Source organism: Balaenoptera ricei, chromosome 18 (assembly GCF_028023285.1).
Source record: "Balaenoptera ricei isolate mBalRic1 chromosome 18, mBalRic1.hap2, whole genome shotgun sequence".
Lineage (NCBI taxonomy): Eukaryota > Metazoa > Chordata > Mammalia > Artiodactyla > Balaenopteridae > Balaenoptera > Balaenoptera ricei.
This window is the reverse complement of record NC_082656.1, coordinates 6,671,289-6,694,591: the sequence shown is the minus strand read 5'-3', so window position 1 is coordinate 6,694,591 and position 23,303 is coordinate 6,671,289. Positions and strand designations below refer to the sequence as shown.

The 23,303-nt window shown below is 46.0% G+C and overlaps 1 protein-coding gene across 11 annotated transcripts in view; it reads right to left on the bottom strand.

Moving 5' to 3' along the window:
* Window positions 1-23,303, bottom strand: part of MTUS2 (microtubule associated scaffold protein 2) — a 531,311-nt gene that overhangs the window by 40,239 nt on the left and 467,769 nt on the right. For all 11 annotated transcript variants that reach the window (XR_009498826.1, XR_009498824.1, XR_009498825.1 and 8 more), the window contains one exon: window positions 1,332-1,546. Coding sequence is in view for 8 of the 11 variants with exons in the window: in XM_059903311.1 (XP_059759294.1) it covers window positions 1,332-1,546 (215 nt within the window). In the remaining 3 variants the exon portion in view is untranslated. The remainder of the gene's footprint in view (window positions 1-1,331; window positions 1,547-23,303) is intronic.

The window sequence follows — 23,303 nt, the reverse complement described above, 5'->3', positions numbered from 1 at the left end:
CGTTTATTCCAACAATAGTACTTATTATTACTCCGAGATTTCTCCCGTGCCCCCTATGATTCACACGCCTCTGGGGACCATCGCCATCCAGATTATCTACCGGGGAGGCAGCCCAAACGTTCATGATAGTGAAGGGCCACTCGGCACCAGCCTGAGATGTAAAGTGAGCTCTTCACAAATGCCAGTTTACCTTAGGGATACCATGAGCAGACTAGGGGTAACAATACACAATTAGAAGGTGGGCATTAAGGCGGCAAGAGCCTTGGGGACTTAGGAAGACGAGAAGAGGGAGAAGCAAAATGAGCTCTCTTGGAAGCAGAGTGGTCTCGTCTTAACCTGCCTGTCACACCGGCGCCAACACGGTAACGGACACGGCAGCTGGCCATGGGGATGGGCACGCCGGGCTCCTACCTGCTTCCAGGCTGACAGGCTCCCTGGGAATTCTTCCCCAGCTATTCCAGGATGAATGACCCTCTCTAGGAAGACTGCTGGGCTAAGGTTAATGAGCGGAGTCCTTCTTTCATTCGGCAAATACACACTGAAGGCTCGCTCTGTGCAGGCAGGCAGTCCCGGGCCAGAGATTTAGCAGTAAACCCGGCAGAAAACTCTAGTTCAGTGCTCGAGAGCACGGACCCTGGGATCAGACTGGGTCCAACCCTGGCTCTTCCATGAGCATGAATGCTGGCAAGTTATTTAACCTCCGGGTCTCGGTTTTCTCACCTGTAAAATGGGGGCAATAATGGTACTCCCTCTTAAGAGTTATCGTGGGGGTTAAATGAGTTAGTACATGTAAAGAGGGAAGAGCAGGGCCTGGTGCACAGCACGTGCTAGATACACATGTGCCTGTCATCACCACTGTCCTTATGGAATATGCAGAAGATCAACAGGGTACAAAGTGGAAGTTATCATACATTAGGTAGTAATAAGTGCCGAGGAAAAACTAAACAGGAAGCGTGTGCACAAGGTGGGGAAGGAGCGGTAATTCTGGATAAGGAAAGGCCTCACTGAGGGAAGTCTGCAAGGGAGGGAGAGAGGGAGCCACGGGCTTTCTAGAGGGAGAGCATCCCAGGCAGAGGGCACAGCGAGCGCAGAAGCCCGGAGGTGGGAGTGTGCCTGGGAGCACAAGGCAGGGAGACCAGAGTGGCTGCGGGGACGACGGGAGGGGACAGAGGCGAGAAACGAGGTGGCAGAGCGGGCTTGACCGGAAGCTCACCTGCTTGCCGCACGGACTCCTGGCTGACGCGGCTCCCCTCCACCTCCCACCCACGTCTCCCTCCCGACGACGGCAGGCGCAGGCGCAGGCGCAGGGCCGGGCCGGGGCGCAGACTGACCTGCTCCTGGTGCTGACACCCGATCCGCAGCAGCTGTGCGCGGTGCTCCTCCTGGAGCTGGGCCGCCTCGGTCTCGAACTGCAGCTGCAGCCGCCGTTCCAGGTCGCGCAGCTCGGCCTGATGCTGCCGGCCCCGCCTGCGCACCTCGTCCTCACGGCGCCGCTCCAGCTCCGCCTTCTCCCGCTGCAGCTTCTCACACTTCGCCGCATGGAAGGCTGGGGACAGGGAGAGCGACACGTAAAAAGCTGGTCAGGACGCACGGGAAGCGCTGGGCCCGAGCGTCCGCAGCCCCCACGAGCAGCACATCAAGGTGGACCTAAGGACCAAGGCCAGGTCCCCGTCCTTCTGCAGAGCTTCACCGTTTGCCAAGTGCTTTCCTCCCTGCGACATCTGATCCGCAACACAGACCCTGGATGCTGGGGTGAACCTGGGCCCTGGGGAGCTCCGGTGACCCGCCCAAGGTCACACTCAGTGTGCGGAGCACGAGCTGCGAAGGCAAATCTGGGCTTTCTGACCACAAGCCGCATGTTTCTGCCGCTAGATCAGGGTTCTCTGAGGGTCCACAGACCGTGGGCCTCACAGATACTGGGTGCCTGTTACAAATGCACGCTCCTAGGCGCGCCCTGGTGGATCAGAAACCCCGGACAGGAGCCCAGCATGTCAACTCTTCACAAGGGCCACGGTGACTCTCACACCCGTCAAGGCTTGAGACCTGGGCACGCCTGGAGGCTGGAGACAAGACGGGATGCGCGGGATTCTCTCCAGGCTGACGTGCCGAATGGGACAATCGCAGAGGAGTGTGCGTGTGGGTCCTTTCAGGTGACCGAGACCTCACCAGCAGCATCCCTCCCCACTGGAGGAAGGACGGGTAACCACTCAACGCCCCTTTGCACGGGTGGGTCGCCCTGCCGCAGTTCTGGTTTGTTTCGCGGGGAGGGGCTGCGACAGCACTTAGGGTTCGTGCCTCCCCTGGGCCAGAGCGGGCTGCTCTCATTTCAAAGTCTCTTCCTCAACTGCAAACTGCTTCCAAGAAGGAGAAAACCTTCCCTGACAATCTACTCTGTTTAGGTCACGTGGAGGTGACGATGCACACGCACGCAGACGTCAAATGTAAGTGAGGACACCTCACTTACACTCCACACAGACTGGGGCCCCTACGCTCCCTGCTCCGTGCTGCAGTCTGGGGGGGCTTGTCGTTTACTCTGAAGTTGAGTGAGCAGTATCTGTACCGGTTCAGGATAATCTGCACGCTAGGGGCGGTTGCTATGATCAGGACCATCCATCCAAGGTAGTCAGAGAGCATTTGAAACACCCTAATCAGAAGTCCCACCCTAAAGGCGCAGCTCGTTCAAGGGGTTCTTTGCCACACTCGGCCCTCAAAGAGTTTGTTCATTAGCACAGGGGATGTTTAAAAACATTTTTTCCCTGGCGAAATGAGCGGTGCACGGGCTGGATCTTGCCCTGTGTGCCCAGCGTGTAAGAGTCTGGCCAGCCCAGCAGCCTAACACTGTCCCCAGAGGCCTTCTTGGTCCGGGGCTTCAAGTGGCCCTGTGTCCTGTGTCCCATCATTTTTGGGAGGATTCTGACACACAATCGTGAAGAGTTGTTAGGATCCGCCCGTGTAATCAGGGTGTACTGAGGGTGGGTGGGGGGCACCCCCGTGCCTCTTATGGTCCAGGGTGGACCCATAAGAGGACGCACTGTCTGTAGGGAATGTGAAAGCCATAACCACACTGACTTGAAAGGCCCTCTGCTTTTTGCCGTCACCTGTGCCAGCAACTCTAAAGACTGCTGGTGAAAAAATACTCCTCCTCAAAAGTTTTTGGTTGGTCTACATTCTAAGCAATTGCTACAATTACTGTCGAGGTTTTTAAAAACAATTTTTGTATTAAAAAAAAATCACAAACAGAGAAAAGCTGGAAGTACGGTACAAGGACATTATCGTCCAAATGATGTTTTCCCCCTGAACCATTTGAGAATCAGAGGCTGACTGCTGTCTCATCAACCCCGAATTCCTTAGTACATATTCCCTACAAACAAGGACGTTCTCCTACGTAACCACAATGCAGTCATCAAAATCAGGAATCAACACTGATTCAACAGTGCCCTCCAATGCTCAGACCCATTAAAATTTCGCCAGTTGTCCTAATAATGTTCTTCCCAGAAAAAGGATCTGGTTCTGAATCACGAGCTGCATTTAACTGTCCTGAGTCTCCTTCTGTCTGGGATGCTTCCTCAGTCTTCCCTGGATGTTCAGGACCTGGACACTTCTGAAGGTGACAGGCCAGTCATTCCATTCGGCCTCTCTGAGGTTTCCTCATTATTACATTCAGGTCAGGTAGGTCTGGCAGGAGTATCACAGACTTGGCACTATGTGCTTCTCATTTGAATATCAATCAATCTGAATCATCTTTAAATTGAAATTTCTTTTTTCTAATTGTTTATATAGTGAGTCAGGAAAATTATGCTTATGACTGATTATCACAACGTTATCCTGAAAATGATTTTGTGGTATAGAGGAGGGAGTGTTACAAATGCTGGGTGTTAAATATGCTAGGGATTCCCTTGAACATATATCTTATTGTCACACCTGCTGTGAGTAAATCTTTCCGGTCAGGTATATGTACCTCAGGACGAATGGCTGGGCGTGCACCGGGCTTCCCACCACAAGTAGTGAAAGGGCGTTTTGCTCGATCGCTAATAAATACAGCAGGAAAAGCAGATTCGGGCTGAGGCTTTCTGGTCCCTGGTAGTGAGGTCACGGGAGGCCACAGTCCCCACAGAAAGAACCTACCAGGAGCTAAAGGCCACAGTGCCTCAGGCCTGGAGGCGGTGGTGAGGAATCACCTGTTCCCAGGAGTCTGAGCCTCGGCTGAAACAGAGCTCCAGCTTTCCCCAAAGACCCTCCAACTTGGGGAAGTTGTTAGAATTTCACCAGGGACCCTAGCTAGTGAAAAAGCTATCAGGATCCACAGACTAGGCAAGAGGTGTGCATATAAAGACAGGTTTATCCTAGGGTGACTGGGCTTTAACAGAACAAAGACCATGGAATGTCCATTAAAAAACAGTGTTTCATGGATTGAGACACAGTCAGATTGAGGCCAATGGAGAAGCACTTATTTACACACACAGACACTCTTTCTCCTATTCGTTTCCATCATGGTTTATCACAGGAGACTGGATATAGTTCCCTGTGCTCTACAGGAGGACCCTGTGGTTTGCCCATCCTATATGTAATGGTTTGCATCTACTAACCCCAAATTCCCAGTCCATTCCTCCCCCACCCCGCCAAGGAGCAATTATTTCACCTACATTGTGGGAGGGTGGAGTGTCATCCAACAGACAAGAATGGCGGCGGGGGGGGGGGCGGGGCACAGGGTAATGACGGGTAAGTCCCGGGCAGTGAGCCCCGGGGCGGGTTTCTGGGTGCATGGGGGGCCTCTTTGGTGGGTGCTCTTGCTTCCGCAGAACAAACCTCCTAGCAGTCTTTGTCCCATGCATCCTGCCCCGGTGGATGGGATCAAAATGAAGCAGTGACAACATGTTTGTTTGTATTTAAAATAGGTCCACAAAGCAGTGCAGAGATGACGCATAAACAGCCAAGAAACATGAGAACAGATAGTCGGCACCATTCATGAGTCAGTACATGCAGATCGAAGCAGGAGATGTTTTTCACCTATGAGGTTGATCAAAATGAAATATTTTGATAACACAGGGAGGGTCTGAGGAAACTGGCCTTCGAGGGACCGATGGTGGGTTATAACTGAGAACCTGCTTTGGAGGGCACAAGTATCTTTCAAAATTTAAAAGCTAGGGATGGGAGCTTGAGAAAGGTGACAGCTAAAGGGTTTCTTTTTGGGGTGATGAAAATGTTCTAAAACAGGTTATAGTTACAGTTGCATAACTCTGTGAATATACTAAAAACCACTGAATTATTTTCAATTCACATTTTAAGTGAGTGAATTTTATGGTACGTGAATTATACCTCAATAAAGTTTTTACCAAATATGGAAAGAAAATCTGCAAAATAACATGACAGGAAAAATATCTCAGAGGATAAATTTAGATGTTTTTGTAGAGGAAAAGTTCATGTTTGGATTTTGAGATTCTGTATAACAATGATGAAGATATTCACGGACAAAATAAAAACTCCACCACTACACTGTTTTATATGCACACACACACGCACACACGGATATCTGTGGAGCCTAAGGGAACCTGAGAACCACTCTTACTGTTTCTTAACTAGAAACAGCACATAAGACTCAAATGAAGATAATAAAAAATGCTCATCATGTATTTTTCTTTAACAAGTACTATTTTGTATGGGAAAAATGTATTTGTCATATACTAATATCAGTATCTTTAGGAAATCAGAACAGTAAGTTGACTATATAGATTGCATAGATGGAATAAAACAGACAAAAAGGTAAAGAAATGAATAATAACAAATCGGTTACACTGGAGGAAAAATTAAATGACACGCATCTTTTAACCTAACAATTTCACAAGGGCACAAAAAATCTGATCAAGGATGACTACTACAGCACGATTTGCCTTCAGGAAATAGTGGGGGGGCTAGTTAAATAAATGATGATAAATCCATTATTCACATAGGACAAATCCTACGTGCAATGGGATACGGGTAACCAGTAAAAAAAATAAGGTGAATCTTTTCATGTTATCGTGGAATGATCTGTAATACACCGTTAAACAAAAAAGGCAAGATGCAGAAAGAGTACGACAGCGTACTTCTACTTGGAATGGAAATGCATCTGTATTTCTGACCCTCCATCTTTCCCTCCTCCCTCAGTGGTTGTGCGTTTAAGTTACAGGGCTCGCTGCCCAACAAACACCTGCAACAGTGTGTATTTAAGAAAATCCTATTCTGTGTTTTCATGTTTTATGAGTTAAAACATTTTTAAAAATTACTACCATGACTAAGGAGAAGACCAGGTTTTAAAAGGTTATGTAGCCTGTGGTCAGAAAGGACAGGACTTTTCCATCTAACTTGCGATTTTATTTATGTTCGTGGCAGGATGATTCACGGGCCTGGCACTCTTTTGAGGGGTCAGAAATGATTGATTTTCATCCTAGAGCCGTCCCTGAACTCTACTGTTGCCTTAAATAAATCATGAGCTTTGTAGGCCTCAGTTTTGCTGTCTATGAAGTGGCAAAGTAATCACTTTCCCACATATAGCACCAATCCCCAAATTCCCAATCGCTATTATATACGAGAGGTGATACTTCTATTCTTGAAATGACCCCATGTCATAAGCCCCAGGCCTGCAGAAGATATTGGATAAGAAGCGCAGCTGAGGCACCAGGGAAAGAGCTCCAATAACAAGAGTCCCTAAAGAAATAAACATCCTCTTGCCTCTGGTAAATCTTCAAAAATGTATCTATTGGGGATTTTTGCAGATAGAGATTAACGTAGGCTAATTTAATGGGTAACATCTGGAGTCTTGCTTTCATTATTTCTATTCATGAGAAAACATTTGGTACTTTATAGTGTGAGAGGCAAACACCACAATAATAAATCCCTAGAACCTAAGAAGCTGAGAAAATAATTTCTAAAAGAACAGGATTATGCCAGGCCAAGAGTATTATAACATTTCTAATTCATAAGCATGAGTTTGAAAAGCAAAAATGAGATTATTAGAGTCTGTTGTACAGTTTTAAATAATTGGACATATATATGTATGTATGCATCAATATATAGAGTGTGTGTGTGTATACAGTATATACATATATACCACAGTTCATAAGTCAAATGAGAGGGAAAAAAACCCAGTGAGTGAGGTCAATTTTCTTTAAACAATTGCCCCAAATGTCCCTTGAATAATTACAACTTGTTATTGGTTTACCAAAGAGGTAGCAAAGATCAGTAATTACAGCATTAGACTTAAACTGAAGAAAAGTATCTGGCTCTAACTCATGATAAAGCATAAGGAATGATATTATACTGCCTTTATGTCACAAGAAGTGCTTTAGCTATAACAATCATAAGATAAACCATCTAAATATGAAGAAATGATACTGTATATAAATACGTAGTACTATTACAACAGTCACTGTTATGGGCTCAATTGTGTGCCCCCAGAATTTATATGTTGAAGTCCTAACCCCCAGTACCTCGGAATGTGACCATGTTTGGAGACAGGAGTTTTACAGAGGTAATTAAGTTAAACTGAGATCACTAGGGTCAGCCCTAATCCAATATGACTGGAGTCGACAGGACACAGACACCTGTAGAGGGAAGGCAAGGTAGCCATCTATAAGCCAAGAGGAGAAGCCTCAGAAGAAACTAACCCTGCTGGCATCTTGATCTCAATTTCCAGCCTCCAGGACTATGAGAAAATTAATTTCTGTTGTTTAAGTCCCCCAGCCTGCGGTACTTTGTACGGTAGCCCTAGTACAATAATACAGTCAGTATCGTTACATATTGACAGGAGATCCCACAGTAGATAAAAGATTAAGTTGTTTCTTTGAGAGACAGGGAGTAATTGAAAGGACAAAATAACTTTCAAGGAAAAAAATGTAATTTAAAAATTACCCATAACTCACTACACAAAGAAAATGAAATTTTCCATTTGTGTAGTCCCTTCAGAGCTGTTGCAATGGTATGACTTCTTAATATTCTGTTAGGAATTTTTCATGTCTTCCTACTTAATATTTTATGGCTACCTTATACTTTCATGTGGATGCACCGTAATTTATATGCCCTTATTGTCGGACATTTGGTTTGTGTCACTCATATACTGTTTTGCTTTGTTCATTAGGACAAATTTCTAGGAGTAGAGTTACGTGGGGTTAAAGATTATGAATGTCTTTGTGAAGTTTTTTCGGTGTTTTTTTTTTTGATGGCCTTGATCCTGTAACAAATCAGTGCGCACCAGGGGGAGCTATAATGCCTGGGAAAGCCCTCTGGTGGCGAAGGCCTCTGTCCACACTTGTCAAATCACAACCACCCACAGGAGGCCACAGGCTCAGTCCATGAAACGCGCTGCCTGAGATCCTGGCCACACTGCCCTCTACTGCCCTGCTCTCTTTCTCTTTCTTTAGGACTTTCTATTTGATGAAAATGTCAACAAGAGAGAAAAGGAGGGGCTGAGATGGAGGAAAGGTTTAGGGACCAGGAGTAGAAATGGGAGTGAAAGAGCCAGGGGGAGAGTCCTGGGTCTCCCGGCATCTCTGCAGGTCCGTGCGGTATCCCCAGGGCCCGGGACCAAACAGCCGGCGTTTACGGAGCGCTTCCTGGGTACCACGCACCTGGCACGCCCTGCCCCCCAGGCAGGTGGCCAGTAGGCAGGGGGCGCTGAGAAAGGGATAACTCACTGATCGAAGCCCCCGCGGCAGCTGCGAGGCCCTCCAGGGCAGGGGCTGGAGCCCGGGCCCCTCCCCTCCAAGCCCCGATGGGGCCGCCACGCCGCGCCAGGGCTTCAGTGCCTCGGAAGTGAGGCTTTGGCATATCAGCCTCCAAGCACTCTGTTTTCAATCAAAGCATATGTCTTTACCTGCCCGTCTCCCTCACCAGCGGTCAGGGACAGCGTCAGAGCCACGTTCGTATTTGCGGTCAGAGAGGCAGGTGCAGCATCAATAGACAGTAGTTGAATTTACTGAGCACCTGCCGCGGGCCACGCCCAGTCCCGTGGTGAATCAGACACGCTGTCAGGTGGGCAAATACAGACGCGGGCAAAAATTTTAAACGGCAAAATGTTAGATCGTGAAAACCTGGGATAACTGCAGTGAAGAACGTAAAATGAGAGCAACGCTCGGGAAGGGCTAGGGCCGGGGTCAGATTCCGGCGGCCGGCGGATGAAGGAGGCGCCGGAGAAAACACCACCCGGGTGGATGTGAACGGCGGGGAAGGGGCGGCGTCCAGAGAGCTCGAGGGAGGGGGTCCCAGGCGCAGGAACCGCAAGAGCAAAGGCCCCGAGGTGGGAACACTCGGCTCACTTAAGGAACAGGGAGACAGCACGGGGCTTGAGGACCCGTGATGGAGCCAGTGGAGGGAGGTGAAGATGGAGAGAGGCGGGGGCAGATCACGCGGGGCCCGTGGTCCCCGTAGAGGAGTGGGGATTGTAGTCCGCTAACTGGAAGACCGCCCTCCGCCGCCCCCGACAGTCTTAAACGGGGGAAAAACAAGAGCTCATGAAGCTTTTACAAGAGCCCCCTGGTGGTTGCACGGAGAATCGCCCGACGGAGGCAAGGAAAGCGGCGCGGAGGGCATTTCTGGGGTCCAGGCGGATATAACGGCGCCCGGGACTGAGGATGCCGCCTGGGGAGGGCTGGACGGGTGTGCGAGGCATTTGGGAGGCAAAGCCACCTGCATCTGCTCCTGGATTGGACGAGGGAGGTGAGGGAAAGCCAGGAATCGGCATCGAGGATGACTCAGGCTATTGGTCTGAGCGACTGGGGATGGTGGTGCCGTTTAAGGAGAGGCAAACGTCAGAGGAGGAGTCGAACTGGGGAGGAAAGCACACATTAGGCACCAAATAAATCTCTACTGAACTAATAGCCGGATGCATGTACATATAAGGGCCCACGGTTCACAAACGTTATGGTGGAATTCACCTCTGGTTCGCAGTACTCAAGAAGGGCCCTTCTGGATGCTGTCAATTAGTGTGAAATTCAGGACTGCTGAATTTCGACAAGCCTTGCGACACTTCAATCATTAACGATAATATTCCATTTCACGTGGGCATATGCTGTGGCCTATTTTATAAGTGTTGAAGTCTTAAAAGCATGAGACCTCAGAACAAACTCTCATTATTAAATCTCCCCCAGTGAGGCGGGCACAGGTTGACAGATGTGCTTCCCTACCTGAGGGTGTGTAAACGGTTCGGGGGGGAATACGAGAGACACGGGATGCAGTAAGATGCAGGGCATTTTCTACCTGCTAGGCGTTTCCAATGCTTTGGAACAAACACGGAAAGGTTTCTCATCAAGGTGGCTTTTTAGAGTGCATTAACATTTACCTGTGGGTCAAATTTTGGGAGCACGGCCTCCAAACTGGATGACTATATACAGGAGCCTCAAGATCCCCAAATATGTGTCCTGAAGTGCCCACTTACATCCCACTCCCTTACAACTTAAACTTCCACACAGAATGACAGTAAATAACCCTTCCTGCACACTGAATCCAGACTGTCAGAGTTTCCAACAGATTAGAAGGGGTGGAGAGGGGTTGGGGAGTGAGAGCCCAGGACAGAAATGGTCAGGTGACACCCAGAAGGGACAGGAGACAAAGGTAAGACCCAGTAAGGCAGGGGAGGCAGGAGGAGCCCTGGTCTCCAGGCCAGCCTCTGTCCCAGGCTCTGCAGCCACGAGCTGTGGGAATTTTGGCAACTCACTCAACCTCTCTGGGTCTCCACATCCTTACCCGTAAAATGAGGAGGTCAGGCACCGTTACAGGCTGAAGTGTATTCCCCTTAAAGTCACATGTTGAAGCCCCAATCCCCAGGACCTCAGAGTGTAACCCTATTTGGAGATGGGGTCTTTGAAGAGGTGATTAAGTTAAAATGAGGCCATTACAGTGGGGCCCTAGTCCAACATGACTGGTGTCCGTATAAGAAGAAAAGCCACCAGGGATGTCTCAGAGGCCAGGTGAGGATACAGGCAGAAGATGTCCTCCCAAAGGCCAAGGACAGAGGCCGCAGCAGAAACCAACTCTGCCAGCCCCCGATCCGGACTTCAGCCTCCAGAACTGTGGGAAAACAAATGTCTGTTGTTTAAGCCACCCAACGTGTGGTATTTTGTTATAGCAGCCCGAGTGGATTAAGATAGGCACCTTTAGTGTTAAGCCCACTTCTGCCCTGGCATGCTAGAATTCTATGGATATTGTAATGGTGACCAAGGGTCATCAAGAAGAGTTTATATTTGCCCACTGTCCTCTCTTGAAGAAGACAGGGAAGGGTATACCATTTTTATGATGCTCTCCCTCCAAAATGGAGCCCTAAAGAGAGAAGCTTCATCTGCAGAGACAATGTGCTTTGCAGCATGACTCAATGCCCAGCGACAGGAGACATTAGTAGCAATATCAACGACTGACGTTTCTGTGTCTTCATTTATGAAGTTCTTTAACACACAATATTAACTTGTTTAATCTTTGCAACAAATTTCAAAGCTGGGGGAAGCCAGCATTTTTGCTCTGATTTTATAGAAGAGAAAAGGGAGGCTCAGAGGGGTTAAATCACTTGTCCAAGCTGACACAGTGAGAACTCAAGAGCTGGAAGTCCCTCCAGGTGCTCTGAATCTCAGCAGTGCTCTTTCGAATAGTAATAGTAATACTGCTCTTCTGCCTTATGTTTTGGGAGAATGGAAACAAAGAAATATAAGGAGAAACAGATACAAAAATCCCAATTAGTTTAAGGTGCTTCTCGAGTCATAAATACTTTGTGCCATTTTTATGTGTTCCTTAAGATAAAGGATGAGCCTTTCAACAAATGGATAATGACCGATCCTGTGTGTGAATGTAATTGCAATGCTTAGAAGTAACCTTCTTGGTCTGAGAGGAGAAAAATGCAACAGTGATTTATGGGGGCAAAGGAGGAAAGAGGAAATGGATTTAAAAGGATGGTTATAATGATGAGTTTTGAAAAGAGAAACAAATGCCATCCACATAAGAACTAATAACACCACTGCCCATAAGCAGGAAGCGGCTTTCTGGGGAGATGATTCTGCACAGAATCTGTTCCTCCCTCTCCTCCGGGTTAATCTGGGCTGCAGAGCTGGTGCCGGTTCACCTAACACACCATGGGAGCCGCTCTGACGGCTGGCTTTGAACAGGCCAGAGAGTGGGTCCAGTGAGCATTTACTGCTTTTAATATTTTTAATATTTTTTTGTCCTGTCCAAAATGGCATTGAAAAATGACCCTTTAATTTTACCTCAAATTAATATTTGTTACATAAATTGGGCAGTGAATATCATCTCCAGGTTGGACATCCTTTTCAGAAGGAGCTTTCAATAACTTCCTGAAAGATGTTTGAACAGAAGCTTCAGTTGAGATTTTGGAGCCCTTTTCACGGGCTAGAACCCACCCTACAGGGTTCTAACCGGTGACCTCCTGTGACCCTGTCCCTTCCTTAGCTTCCCAGCTGGCAGGGATTCCACAGCGTGTTGCTGACCTCCACCCTCTGTCCCATCGTTTGGGTGGCCCCATTCCCCTTATTTGCTCTTGGAGGGGATGGAGACCAAGGGGCTGCTAGATAATTTTAATCCGTTTCATGGTGGTAAGTTTGAATACTGTCATTCCTTCCTTTAGGATGTCAAATGCATGGCCTGGATATTCTGTGTTCTCCATGGGATTTGGGACATTTCCTGGGAGGTTTTCCCAGACTTATGACTGTCTTTACTTGTTGTTCGAGGGTTTATCGCTTTTAGTTTTGCACAGGAATGAAGGGTTGATGTTTGAAGTCTATAGACTCTGATTTTTAAAGAGGTGTGCATCTCCCCATGAACTCTTCCCATCCTTTTGCTATACTACTTCCAAATACATCAAATCGACTCCAAGGAACAAAATGGACAATCTTGAATTGTTTCTACCCACCAATCTTAAGCATAGACACAGAAGAAGTTAAATTTTGGGGCAATTAATAATGGCTCAAGAGTATGTTTATGATGAGCACTAATACTTGTCTATTACTCTAGCTAGACCCCACACAGCCTTCCTCTATGGACGCCCATCTCCGCATAATGCCAGGCCCGGGCAGATTTCCATAAATACATGCTGGCTTGAAGAGTACCAGGGGATCACTTCCCTCAGACGAGACAGCAGCCTGGGCAAGCCACACCCCTTTTGAGTTACCCAGGGCCTCCTCACTTCCGGATGCCAGGTTGCCCTTGCTGATGGGTTTGTGTCTCCCATGCGGGGGTGAAGCCCATGTAACGGGTAGTAGTCAACTTGGGTCCACTCCACCTAGATGTATGCGTGTAACATGAGTGTTTCTTTTTTTTTTTTAATAAATTTATTTTAATTTATTTTTATTTTTGGCTGCGTTGGGTCTTCGTTGCAGTGCATGGGCTTTTCATTGCAGTGGCTTCTCTTGTGGCAGGGCACGGGCTCTAGGTGCTCAGGCTTCAGTAGCTGTGGCACGAGGGCTCAGTAGTTGTGGCTCGCAGGCTCTAGAGCACGGGCTCAGTAGCTGTGGCACACCGGCTTAGCTGCTCCACAGCATGTGGGATCTTCCCGGACCAGGGCTCGAACCCGTGTCCCCTGCATTGGCAGGCAGATTCTCAACCACTGTGCCACCAGGGAAGCCCATGAGTGTTTCTTTATGCTAGGTCCCACCCTAGCATTCATGAAGGGTGGGAAATATTCTTACTTTAATATTTCAGTGATTCTATGTACCACCCCCCCAAAAACAATAAACAGCTAATAAACAGCTAATAATAGAGGCCAGGCATGATGCTGAGCCTGGCACTTACTCTGAATTATCCCATTTCAACCTCACACTAGAAGCTGGTAGGTAAGTCCTAGTGCAACCCCCATTTCACAGATGAGGAAACTGAGGCTAAGAGGGCTTAATCTCCTGCACATGAGCATTGAGTAAGACCAAGTCTGTTGGACCCTGCAGCCCATGTTCCTGCCACAGAACTTGGAGGAAGGAGGTCTTTAACTCAGCACTGTGTAAAGACAACAACAGGACTGACCAAGAATGACTGAACCTCTTCTGAAATAACTGAGGATTTTACTTAACTGAAATATGTTATAACCTTTCTTAAAAGCTATAACATGGACCTCTGATATGGTCCCCAGATGTCCCCTACTGGGGATACCCATAGTCTTACTCAGGCCAGTCTAGATTGCCACCCCCAACCAGCACAGCCGGGATCCTGCTGGTCCAGAGCCAAGCCCAGCCTCTCCACACTCATGCCTGTGTGTGCGGGGACTCTCCCTCTCTTGCAGGGTCTCACCTCCATCTAGCAGCTGCCTCCCACCCCAGCCTGTCATATACAGTAAGCACTGCCCGGGCCACTGCCCGACTGGTTCCTTGTTTATTGCTGGAGATCGTAAGCTCTTTGTGTCTCCATCACGCAGGAGCCTTTTGTACACCCGAAACTAACAACACTGTAAATCAACTATGCTTCAATTCTTTAAAAAGCCAAAAAAAAAAAAAAAAATAGAGAGGCAGACATGAAAACAAAACAAAAACGCTGTCTCAGAGTAGGTCTGAGAGGCATGTTAGATGCTCTAGCTAGAGGCAAGCGCTGTTTTTGCCACAAGCATTTCTGGTTACTGATGGTTTTTAATCGGGGAAGTGACAGGGGATGGACGCTAGGGGCAGGAAGGAAAGGAAGGGGATGAGTGAGAAGGTGCTTGCAAAAGGAGAGATGAAGTCACTACAGGCATGAAGAGGAGAGGACAGAAGTAGGACGGACTTCCGAGCTAGAATCAACAGGACCTGGGACTTCCTGGACATCAAGTATGAAGCAGACGCAGAGGTGGCGTCGGCGATGCCCCCCACTTCCTGTACCGGTTTCCTCTGCAAACTGTGGTGTCAGTAACTGAGCTTCAAACTGTGGTTGAGCCTACCTGTCCCCCATCTCCCTTTCTTTCTTTCATTCAAAATACTCTCTAAGTGTTAGCAGAAACGGTTGCCCTACTGGACACGCCATCTTCCAGCCTCCCTTGCAGCCCCATGGGGCCACGTGACTGTCCTTAGGTCAAGGGATGTGAAGAAGTGACGTGGCAACTTCTAGACCAGATTCTTATGAGGGAGCTGCTTGCCCTCGACTTTCCCTCCTTCTCCTTCCCTCAGGCTGAAACCTGGGGCCTCTTGTCTGCGGACAATTACACGAGAGAAAAATACCCCTCTATCTTATTTATCCCATTGAATTTGGGGGCCTTTTTGTTACAGCAGCTTGGCTTGTACTTGAAATAAATTAGGACTGTAACAGCAGAAGTGGCGATTTGGTTCTGCTTTGAAGTGGGGAGCGTGGGGTAGGTAGAGACAAGATTAATTGCCCCTGAAGAGCTGTACTGCTTGTGGTTCACCAAGAGGTGACCTCAGGAGAGACCAGGGCTGGAGCCATGGACTCGGGAGGGCACTGCTTAGGGGGTAGTCGAAGCCATAGGGGTAGATGAGGCCACCAGGGAGACCACGGAGAGTGAGAAGGAAAGGGGGCTTAGGACAGCATCAGGGACAAAAAGGTATTTTAAGGAGAGAGCCACTAACTTTATTTCATGCTACAATCATTCACTGCCATGTCTGCTTTTTCAACTGGTTACAAACTCTTTGAGTTCTTGGATTATAGCTTACTGATCTCGGAACAAAACACCGATAATACTTTTATGCAGAATAGGCATTCAAATTTATCTTAAGAACGACACCCTTAAAATGCTTTATGTTTTAGGAATAGATTTGCTTTCTATCCTTGATATTCGAGGCTGTAGACTTAGGCCATCCTGAGTCCGTCTTTAAGTGCTGGGAATCAGAAGACAGATCATGAGCACGATGAGGGTGGGCCAGGTGGGAGCGTGGCAGCCTTGAGAGCACCTGCGTGCCCAGGTGAAGGGGGCGTCTGCCGTTCAGCAAAAAGACAAACCGCGCAAGAAAAAATGGGCGACAGACGGCTCATGGAAGATATCCAATAGCTAATTAGCGCATAAAAGTGCTCAACTTCCTTAGTGATCAGGGAAATGCAAATTAAAACCACGATGAGATACTGTTCACACCTGCTCTAACAGCGAAAACAACAACAACTAACTGACAACACCGAATGTTGGCAAGCATGTGGAGAAACCGGAACCCTCAAACACTCTTGCGGACGGTGCAAGAATGGAACAGCCATTGACAGGACTGTTTGGCAGTTTCTCCTAAAGTGAAACTCACATCTGTCCTATGAGCCGGTAATTTCTCGTGTAGGAATCTAACTGAGAGAAATGAAAAACATCTCCGTCCACAAGAAGACGTGTGCGAGGATATTCATAACAGCCTTATTTATAACAGCAAAATGTGGACACCACCCAAATGTCCATTAGCGGAAGAGTGGATAATTAATGTTGGCATATGCATGCCAATGGAACACGACTCAATGAAAAGGAACAAACTACTGATATGCTCGGCGACGTGGATGAATCTCTCACGCGGGGCAAAAGCACCCAGACACCCAGACGCAAAGGACCATATACTGTCTGATCCCATTTGTAGGAAATCCAAGACCAGGCAAAACTAATCTATGGTGACAGAAATACGGAAGTGGCTGCTTCAGAGGTAGGGAGGGGGTGGAATTGACTGGAAAGAGGCCTGAGGGAACCTTCGGGAGTGATGTAAACGTCTTACGTCTTGTCTTGGGTGGTGATTATATGGATGTATTCATAGACAAAGATCATCAAGCTGAACACTTAAAACAAAATGAATAATCATTTTAAAACAAAATGAATAATCTTTTATATTTATCCACACATTTACCATTTTGACAATCTTCTTTCTTTCCTATAATTCCAAGTTTCTATCATTTTTAAAAGATGTTTTCTCTGGATATTGACTTCTGCTTTTGTTTTTTTTATTATTCTTTAAGCAGTTCAAACATGTCATTCCACTGCCTCGGTCTGTTTCTGGTGAGGTTAACTGTCACTCATATCCCTGTCCTCTGTATGTGATGGGTGTCTTTATCTGGTTGCTTTTAATTCTTCCTCTTATCTTTGGTTTTTAGCAGTTTGTCTAAGATGACTTTGGTGTGATTTGTGTATTTGTATTTATCCTGTTTGGGGTTCACTGCTTCTTGGGTCTGCAGGTTGCTCTTTTAAAACCAAATTTGGGATGTCTTTGCACATCATTTTTTCAAAAAGATTCCCCCCAATCACTCTCTCTTCTCCTTCTGACAATCCAATTACACATCTCTTATACTGCCACAGGTCCCTGACACTCTGTTTATTTTCTTTTAATCTTTTTTTCTCTCTGTTCTTTAGATTGGATAGTATCTGTTGATTGTCTTCGATTCACTGACCCTTTTTCCTGCAGTCTCCAACCTGCTGTAAAGCCCAGCCAGTGAATCTTTGATTTCAGAGATTCGACTCCTGGGCTCTAACATTTCCATTTGGTTCTTTTGTAGTTTCTGTTTCTCTGTTGTGCTTTCCCACCTGGTTACTCACTACGTTCCTCTTTTTCTGGAAGTGCTTGAACATGTTTATGACAGTTTTTTAAAAATTTCACATCTGCTAGTTCCAACATCTGGGTTATTTCAACACGCATGTCTATTGACTACTTTTCCCCTTGATTATGGGCCCTGCTTTTTGTAGGTCTAAGTTTTAAAAATAAGTGTTCAACATCATGGATGGTATACTGTAGGAAGCGTGTTATTACTTTGTCTTCCTTTAGCAGGTGTTGAGTTTTGTTGGCAGGCAGGTAAATTACTGGATGCCTTTGACTCCACCAGACTTGGTTTTATTCTTTGTTAGGGTGGGTCCACTTGAGTTTCCTAGAGAGACCCTTACTCTCGGTCATGGTCCTTACCCCTAAAGCCTGGCCTTTCTCAGGTCTTGTCTCGAGGTGCTCAGTGAGGTCTCTCCACCCTGGCTGGGCTGGAATCCAACATCTGCCAGCACCATGCAGGCTCTGTTGCCCTCACGCATGTCAGTCCTGCAGCAGCTGCCCTCTGCCAGGCCTCCCCGGGCATGTGATACCCATGCTTCATCTAAGATCACCCAGGAACCCCCCGTGCAAATTCCTGGGGCCTCCTCTGCATAGGTTACTGCTCTCCAGTGCTTGGCCCCATGATTTCTTTCTTTCTTTTTTTTTTTTTTTTTAATTTTTTTGGCCGCGCGGCATGTGGGATCTTAGTTCCCAGACCAGGGATTGAACCGGCGCCCCCTGCACTGGAAGCACGGAATCTTAACCACTGGACCGCCAGGGAAGTCCCCATGGCCCCACGATTTTTAGCTGCTTTAATCACCTGGATCTCTGGTACCTGCTTCTTCAGCTCAGCAACGTGGCGGTCACCGCTGGGGCACCTCTCTGTGCTGTGGTCTGGTGACTCCAGGCAGGAAGCTGGGGCCAACAGGGACTCAGTGTGATCCCTTTTCTTCAAGGATCATGGGCCTGCGGTGTCTACTGCTTGGAAACAGCTGCCTCATAGATTTTGTGTCTTATAGCTGTGTACAGTGGGATGTTAAGTCCAGTACTAGTTACCCTATAATAGCTGGAAGCAGGGCAGGCATGGGTACTTGGTAGAAGCTCCCAGGTGATTCTAATAGGCTTCCATCTCCTCCCATGGGGATCCCTGGCTAAGAACTGAGGTCCCAGGAACAAAAGAGGTATGCAGATGGCTGCCCAAGGCTATCTCAGGGAGATGCCATTATTATTAGAGCACATGATTGATTCTGGTCCACTAAGCTGTCTTCTGATTACAATTATAGCTTTCTAGGTAGATGTGCCTATAAGGAGACATATCATTACTCACTGTAAATTAATAAATTGGGATTTTCGTTTTCTGTATCAGGCTCTAGTAAACTTACTTAAAAGGTGTTTCCTTGAAAGTAAGAGCCATTCTTGGTGCACTAACAATGCCCACACTTAGGTGCCAGCCTGGTCTCTCCAGCTGGAACCATCATTTTGATTAGCTAAATTCTGACCAAATTCTTCATCACTAGCTTTTCCTTTCTTTTCTTTTTTTAAAAGAAAATAGCTGTGTTAAGGAGCCCTGAGATCAGAGTCAGATTCATTATCACCAAAACCTAGTAAGTCTTTACACGGCTCCTTGCAATGCAGAACTGGTCTAGTTATCATGTTCACCAGAATTAACCTCCTGAAGACCTGACATTTGGCTGAAAAACTGCAATTTTAATCAAAAAGAGTGATCTGAATATAACATAAGCATATACTGCAACTTATATATTACTTTATTCAAATTAACTGCCAAATTAAGCAAATAGATTGACAGTACTCTTGAAGCTGGGCCTGGTGGTATCTGTGGTTACTTGAATGAGTGAGAGTAATTTCATAATGGCATTAGACAAGAAAAACCAAACGTCTAAAAAATCTATGAAGAGAGATTCATTGGAGTCTAATATCCCAAACACTGCCCTGCTTTGTATGCAAGCAGTTTAAAGAGTTTCACAGATAAATTCATTTGCCCTATTCCTCTGGTTTAGGGGTCACCCCATGGAAAACCAGTCTTTACTATTTTTCCCATCTCCCAAAGGAGAAATTGAGTCAATGATGTCATTAACGCTGTTGATATAATTGCTCAAGTGTAGAAGAACCACTTCTTCAGTGACTCCTCCATTTCCTTTAAGCTCAGCTGTTTTGCCCCTAAAAGCCCTTCCTGGACCCCTGACTGGGTTACACACCATCCTCTGAACTCCCAGACCTCCAGCACCTTACTCAGTACCCTAGGTTTTAACTACCTGCTTATGCATCTGCCTCTCCAGCGCCCAGGTGTCCCCTGAAGTCAGAGACCATGTCGCATCCATCTCCCACTCCTGGTACTCTAACAGGTGCATCTCCTGGGTTCAGTCAAGTTTATACAATGAAGCAATGAATGGTTCCCATTTAATGCGCTAAGCCCTGGGATGGGGCTCGAGATACAAAGAAAAATAAGAGGGATCCAAGTGCATGAGAAACTCACAAGTGGGCGGTGATTACATTTGCATAATTTGTATGCAATTGTCATTTAAAGCACTGTGTTTTGCAAGATGCTCTTCAGCAATTTTCAGGTTAAATCTATCTAGCAGGTCACGTCTTTTTCTGCTTTTTCTTATCTTCCCCAAGACACCAACTGAAATCTTACAACACAAAGGCAGCATGCTATGGTCATGGTGGAAGAAGATAAGGACCCAGCTCCATTATCCTTAATAGTTACGTGATCTGGGGTTTGCTTTCATTCTCTATAGCCACAATTTAGTCACCTTTAAAATGGTGGTGGTATTATCTACCTTACCTGTCTGTCTCCTAGGGTTGTTGTCAGGATTAAATGAAATAATATGTGAAAGAGCTTTGTAAACCATACACCACTGTAGACATTAGATTTATTATGAAGTCACAACTTTATGCAAGTTGCTGACTCCAAGTTTCAAGAAACTGCTTGTCCGCAGGGTAGTTTACGGGCAGCCCTTGGTATCCTGACTTATTTTATTCAGTCAATTCAGGTTAAGGATTAAACCCACAGATTTAAAAATATTAACATATATCAGAAAGGACTGTCTTTATTCATAAAGGAGTAAATATTTTAGAGGACCACAAAACAGATTATCTCCATATAAAATAACTAGAAGGTGCTATACCTATAGACTTCAAAGAATTTTATAAATATCAAAAAATGTGTTGCTGCCAATTGGAATAAATCATTGTCTCAAATAAAGTAGCAGCTTTGTGGAACTGTAGCTGATGATGTATTTTCCATGGCAACCAAACCCAGGCTCTGGTATATCTAAGGGAGTTTGTGGTTTTGATATTACTGTGCATGGGTAAGCACCTGTTTGACATAGAAACTAAAATGACTTTTAAAAATTACATTTACTGGGATAAAATCTAATCATGGCAGTTGACATCACTGGTTTGAATTTTTCCCAGCTCAGAACATCATTTTCCTATAGGAGGGGCAGGTAACTCCCGGACCTCGTCACGCTGAGTGGTCCATCTTGCAAAGAAAGCAGTATATTTGAAGCTCTATTGCCACACTCAAATTTCTGACAGCAGACCAAACCTTCTAGATCAAATCTTCGAAATAACACTATTTGCTCCCCACCATAGAACCTAGGACAGTGATAGTTAAATAGTAAATATGTATTTGGGTCCCCCCTGCCAAAGTTGTTGAGAAGATTGAAAAGACTCAACTCTGCTGATCAGAGAGAATTTTGCATTCCACAGATGTTGTGTTTTTATTTTCATTCAATTCAACATAAATTTCTAATTTACTTTGTGGTTTTCTCTTTGACCCATGTGTTAGTTGTGTGTTGTTTAATTTCCAAGTGTTTGGAGTTTTCCAGGTATTTTTGTGCTACTGATGTATAGTCAGATTCTGTTATAGTCCAAAACAGTTTGTATGGTTCAATTCTTTTATATTTGTTGAGGTTCGTTTTATGGCTCAGCATATGGTCCATGTGGGTCAATGTTCTACGTGTATTTGAGAAGGATGTACATTCTGCTTGTTGGATGGAATCTTCTATGAATGTCAGTTAGGTCATATTGGTTGATAGTGTTGTTTGGGTCTTTTAAATCCCAACTGATTTTCTGCCTGTTCGTTCTCTCAGTACTGAGAGAGGAGTGCTGAAGTCTCCAACTGTAATAGTGGAATTGTCTATTTCTCCTTTCAGTTCCACCAGTTTTCGCTTCATGTGACCTGAAGCTCTATTTTTAGGCACACAGATATTTAGTATTGTTATGTCTTTTTGGTGAACTGACTCCTTGATCATTATGTAACGGCCATCTTCATCCTTAGTAACACTACTGGTCTGAAGTTTACTCTGTGTGATATTAACATAGTTCAATTTTCTTGGGTTGGTGTTAGCATAGTATATCTTTTTTCTATCCTTTTACTTTTAAATATCTATATCTTTATATATGAAGTGGATTTCTCTTAGGCAGCCCATAGCTGCATCTTACTTTTTGATCCAATCTGGCAAACTGTCTTTTAATTGGTGTGCTTCGAAGAGATATTTTTATAAATCAGAAAATGTACATTATTTTTGTGATCCCAAGATTATTTTTTCTGAGGTGTCCTCTTGGGTTTTGCATTTTAACTCATCTTTTTTAAAGCTGTGAGGGGAAGGAATACAACAGAATCTAATCTGAAACTTAAGGGAATTAGCATATACTGCGCCCCCAATTTTCTGCCCAACGTTCTGCGAGATCCTTTGCTCTCATTCAGCTCGTGTGACAGGACTACTCCCTCCATCTAACTGACGGCGGCAAGTGAGGCTCCACAGCACGGTTCCCCCCTTCTTCCATAGAAACAAAATACCTGGGCAAGGTCACCAAGAAAAAAGTGCACATTTCCCAGCCCCCCTGTGACTAGGTTTGCCCTGTGACTTAGATCTGGCCAAGGGGATGTAAGTTCCTGGAAACTTTTCCCCAAGAGGGGCTGACCCACTGTGTCTGCTTCTTTGTTCATCCCCTCCTCCATCCTACTACCTGGACTAGAGATATGGTGACCACGTGGCACCCAATGCTGAGCACTGCCACCCTGGGCCACGAGGAGAAGCACCACTGTCTTGGGGACGGGTGAACGCTGAGCTGTTGGAAGCCTGGGCCCCCTGTGGAACAGAACCACACCTGCCTCTGGGTGCTCACCTCCTGACTCTTATATAAGGGAGGAATAAACGTCTACCTTGATTAAGCTACCATTGTTGAGGGAGTTTGTTATTTGTTCCTGAATCCAATCCTAACGGCTATAGCTTAGGGATGAATTAACATAACACTGTTACATAATTATACTCTGATCTACGTTTGGACAGATTCATAGTAGCATCTATCATGGTTTTGGGTGGAAGTCATATAGAATTGGGATACAAAACTATTTTATTTTGTTTATCTGATTTTTCAATCTATTAAATTAAAAATTACCAAAAAAAGGTGGTGGGGGAGCTGGGGATGCCGTGGTAAAGTTACGTACGATGTGTAAAGTTACGCACGATGTGTAAAGTTACGCACGATGTGTAAAGTTACATACGATGTGTAGAAGAAGTCTAGACTTGGGTTAAGAGCTGACTCTGTCCCATCCCAGCTGTGTGCTCTTATGGAAGTCACTTAACCTTTCTGAGCCTCAACTTCCTATAAAAGACACCAGCACCTACTTCACAGAGCTGTCTGAATGAATAAATAAAACATACCATGTGACAGAGCTTGGTAAGTACTAAGCGCTTTGTAAATACAAGGGATTATGACCATAAATTGGAAGACACATTTTATGCATAAACCCTGGAAGGTAAAATCATCTCACAGATACACTTACAGTGGTGTGTGTAAATATATTTAGGTTGCTAGTTATAAATGAGAATAAGTTGAAAAGTTCATTCTATTTAGTAA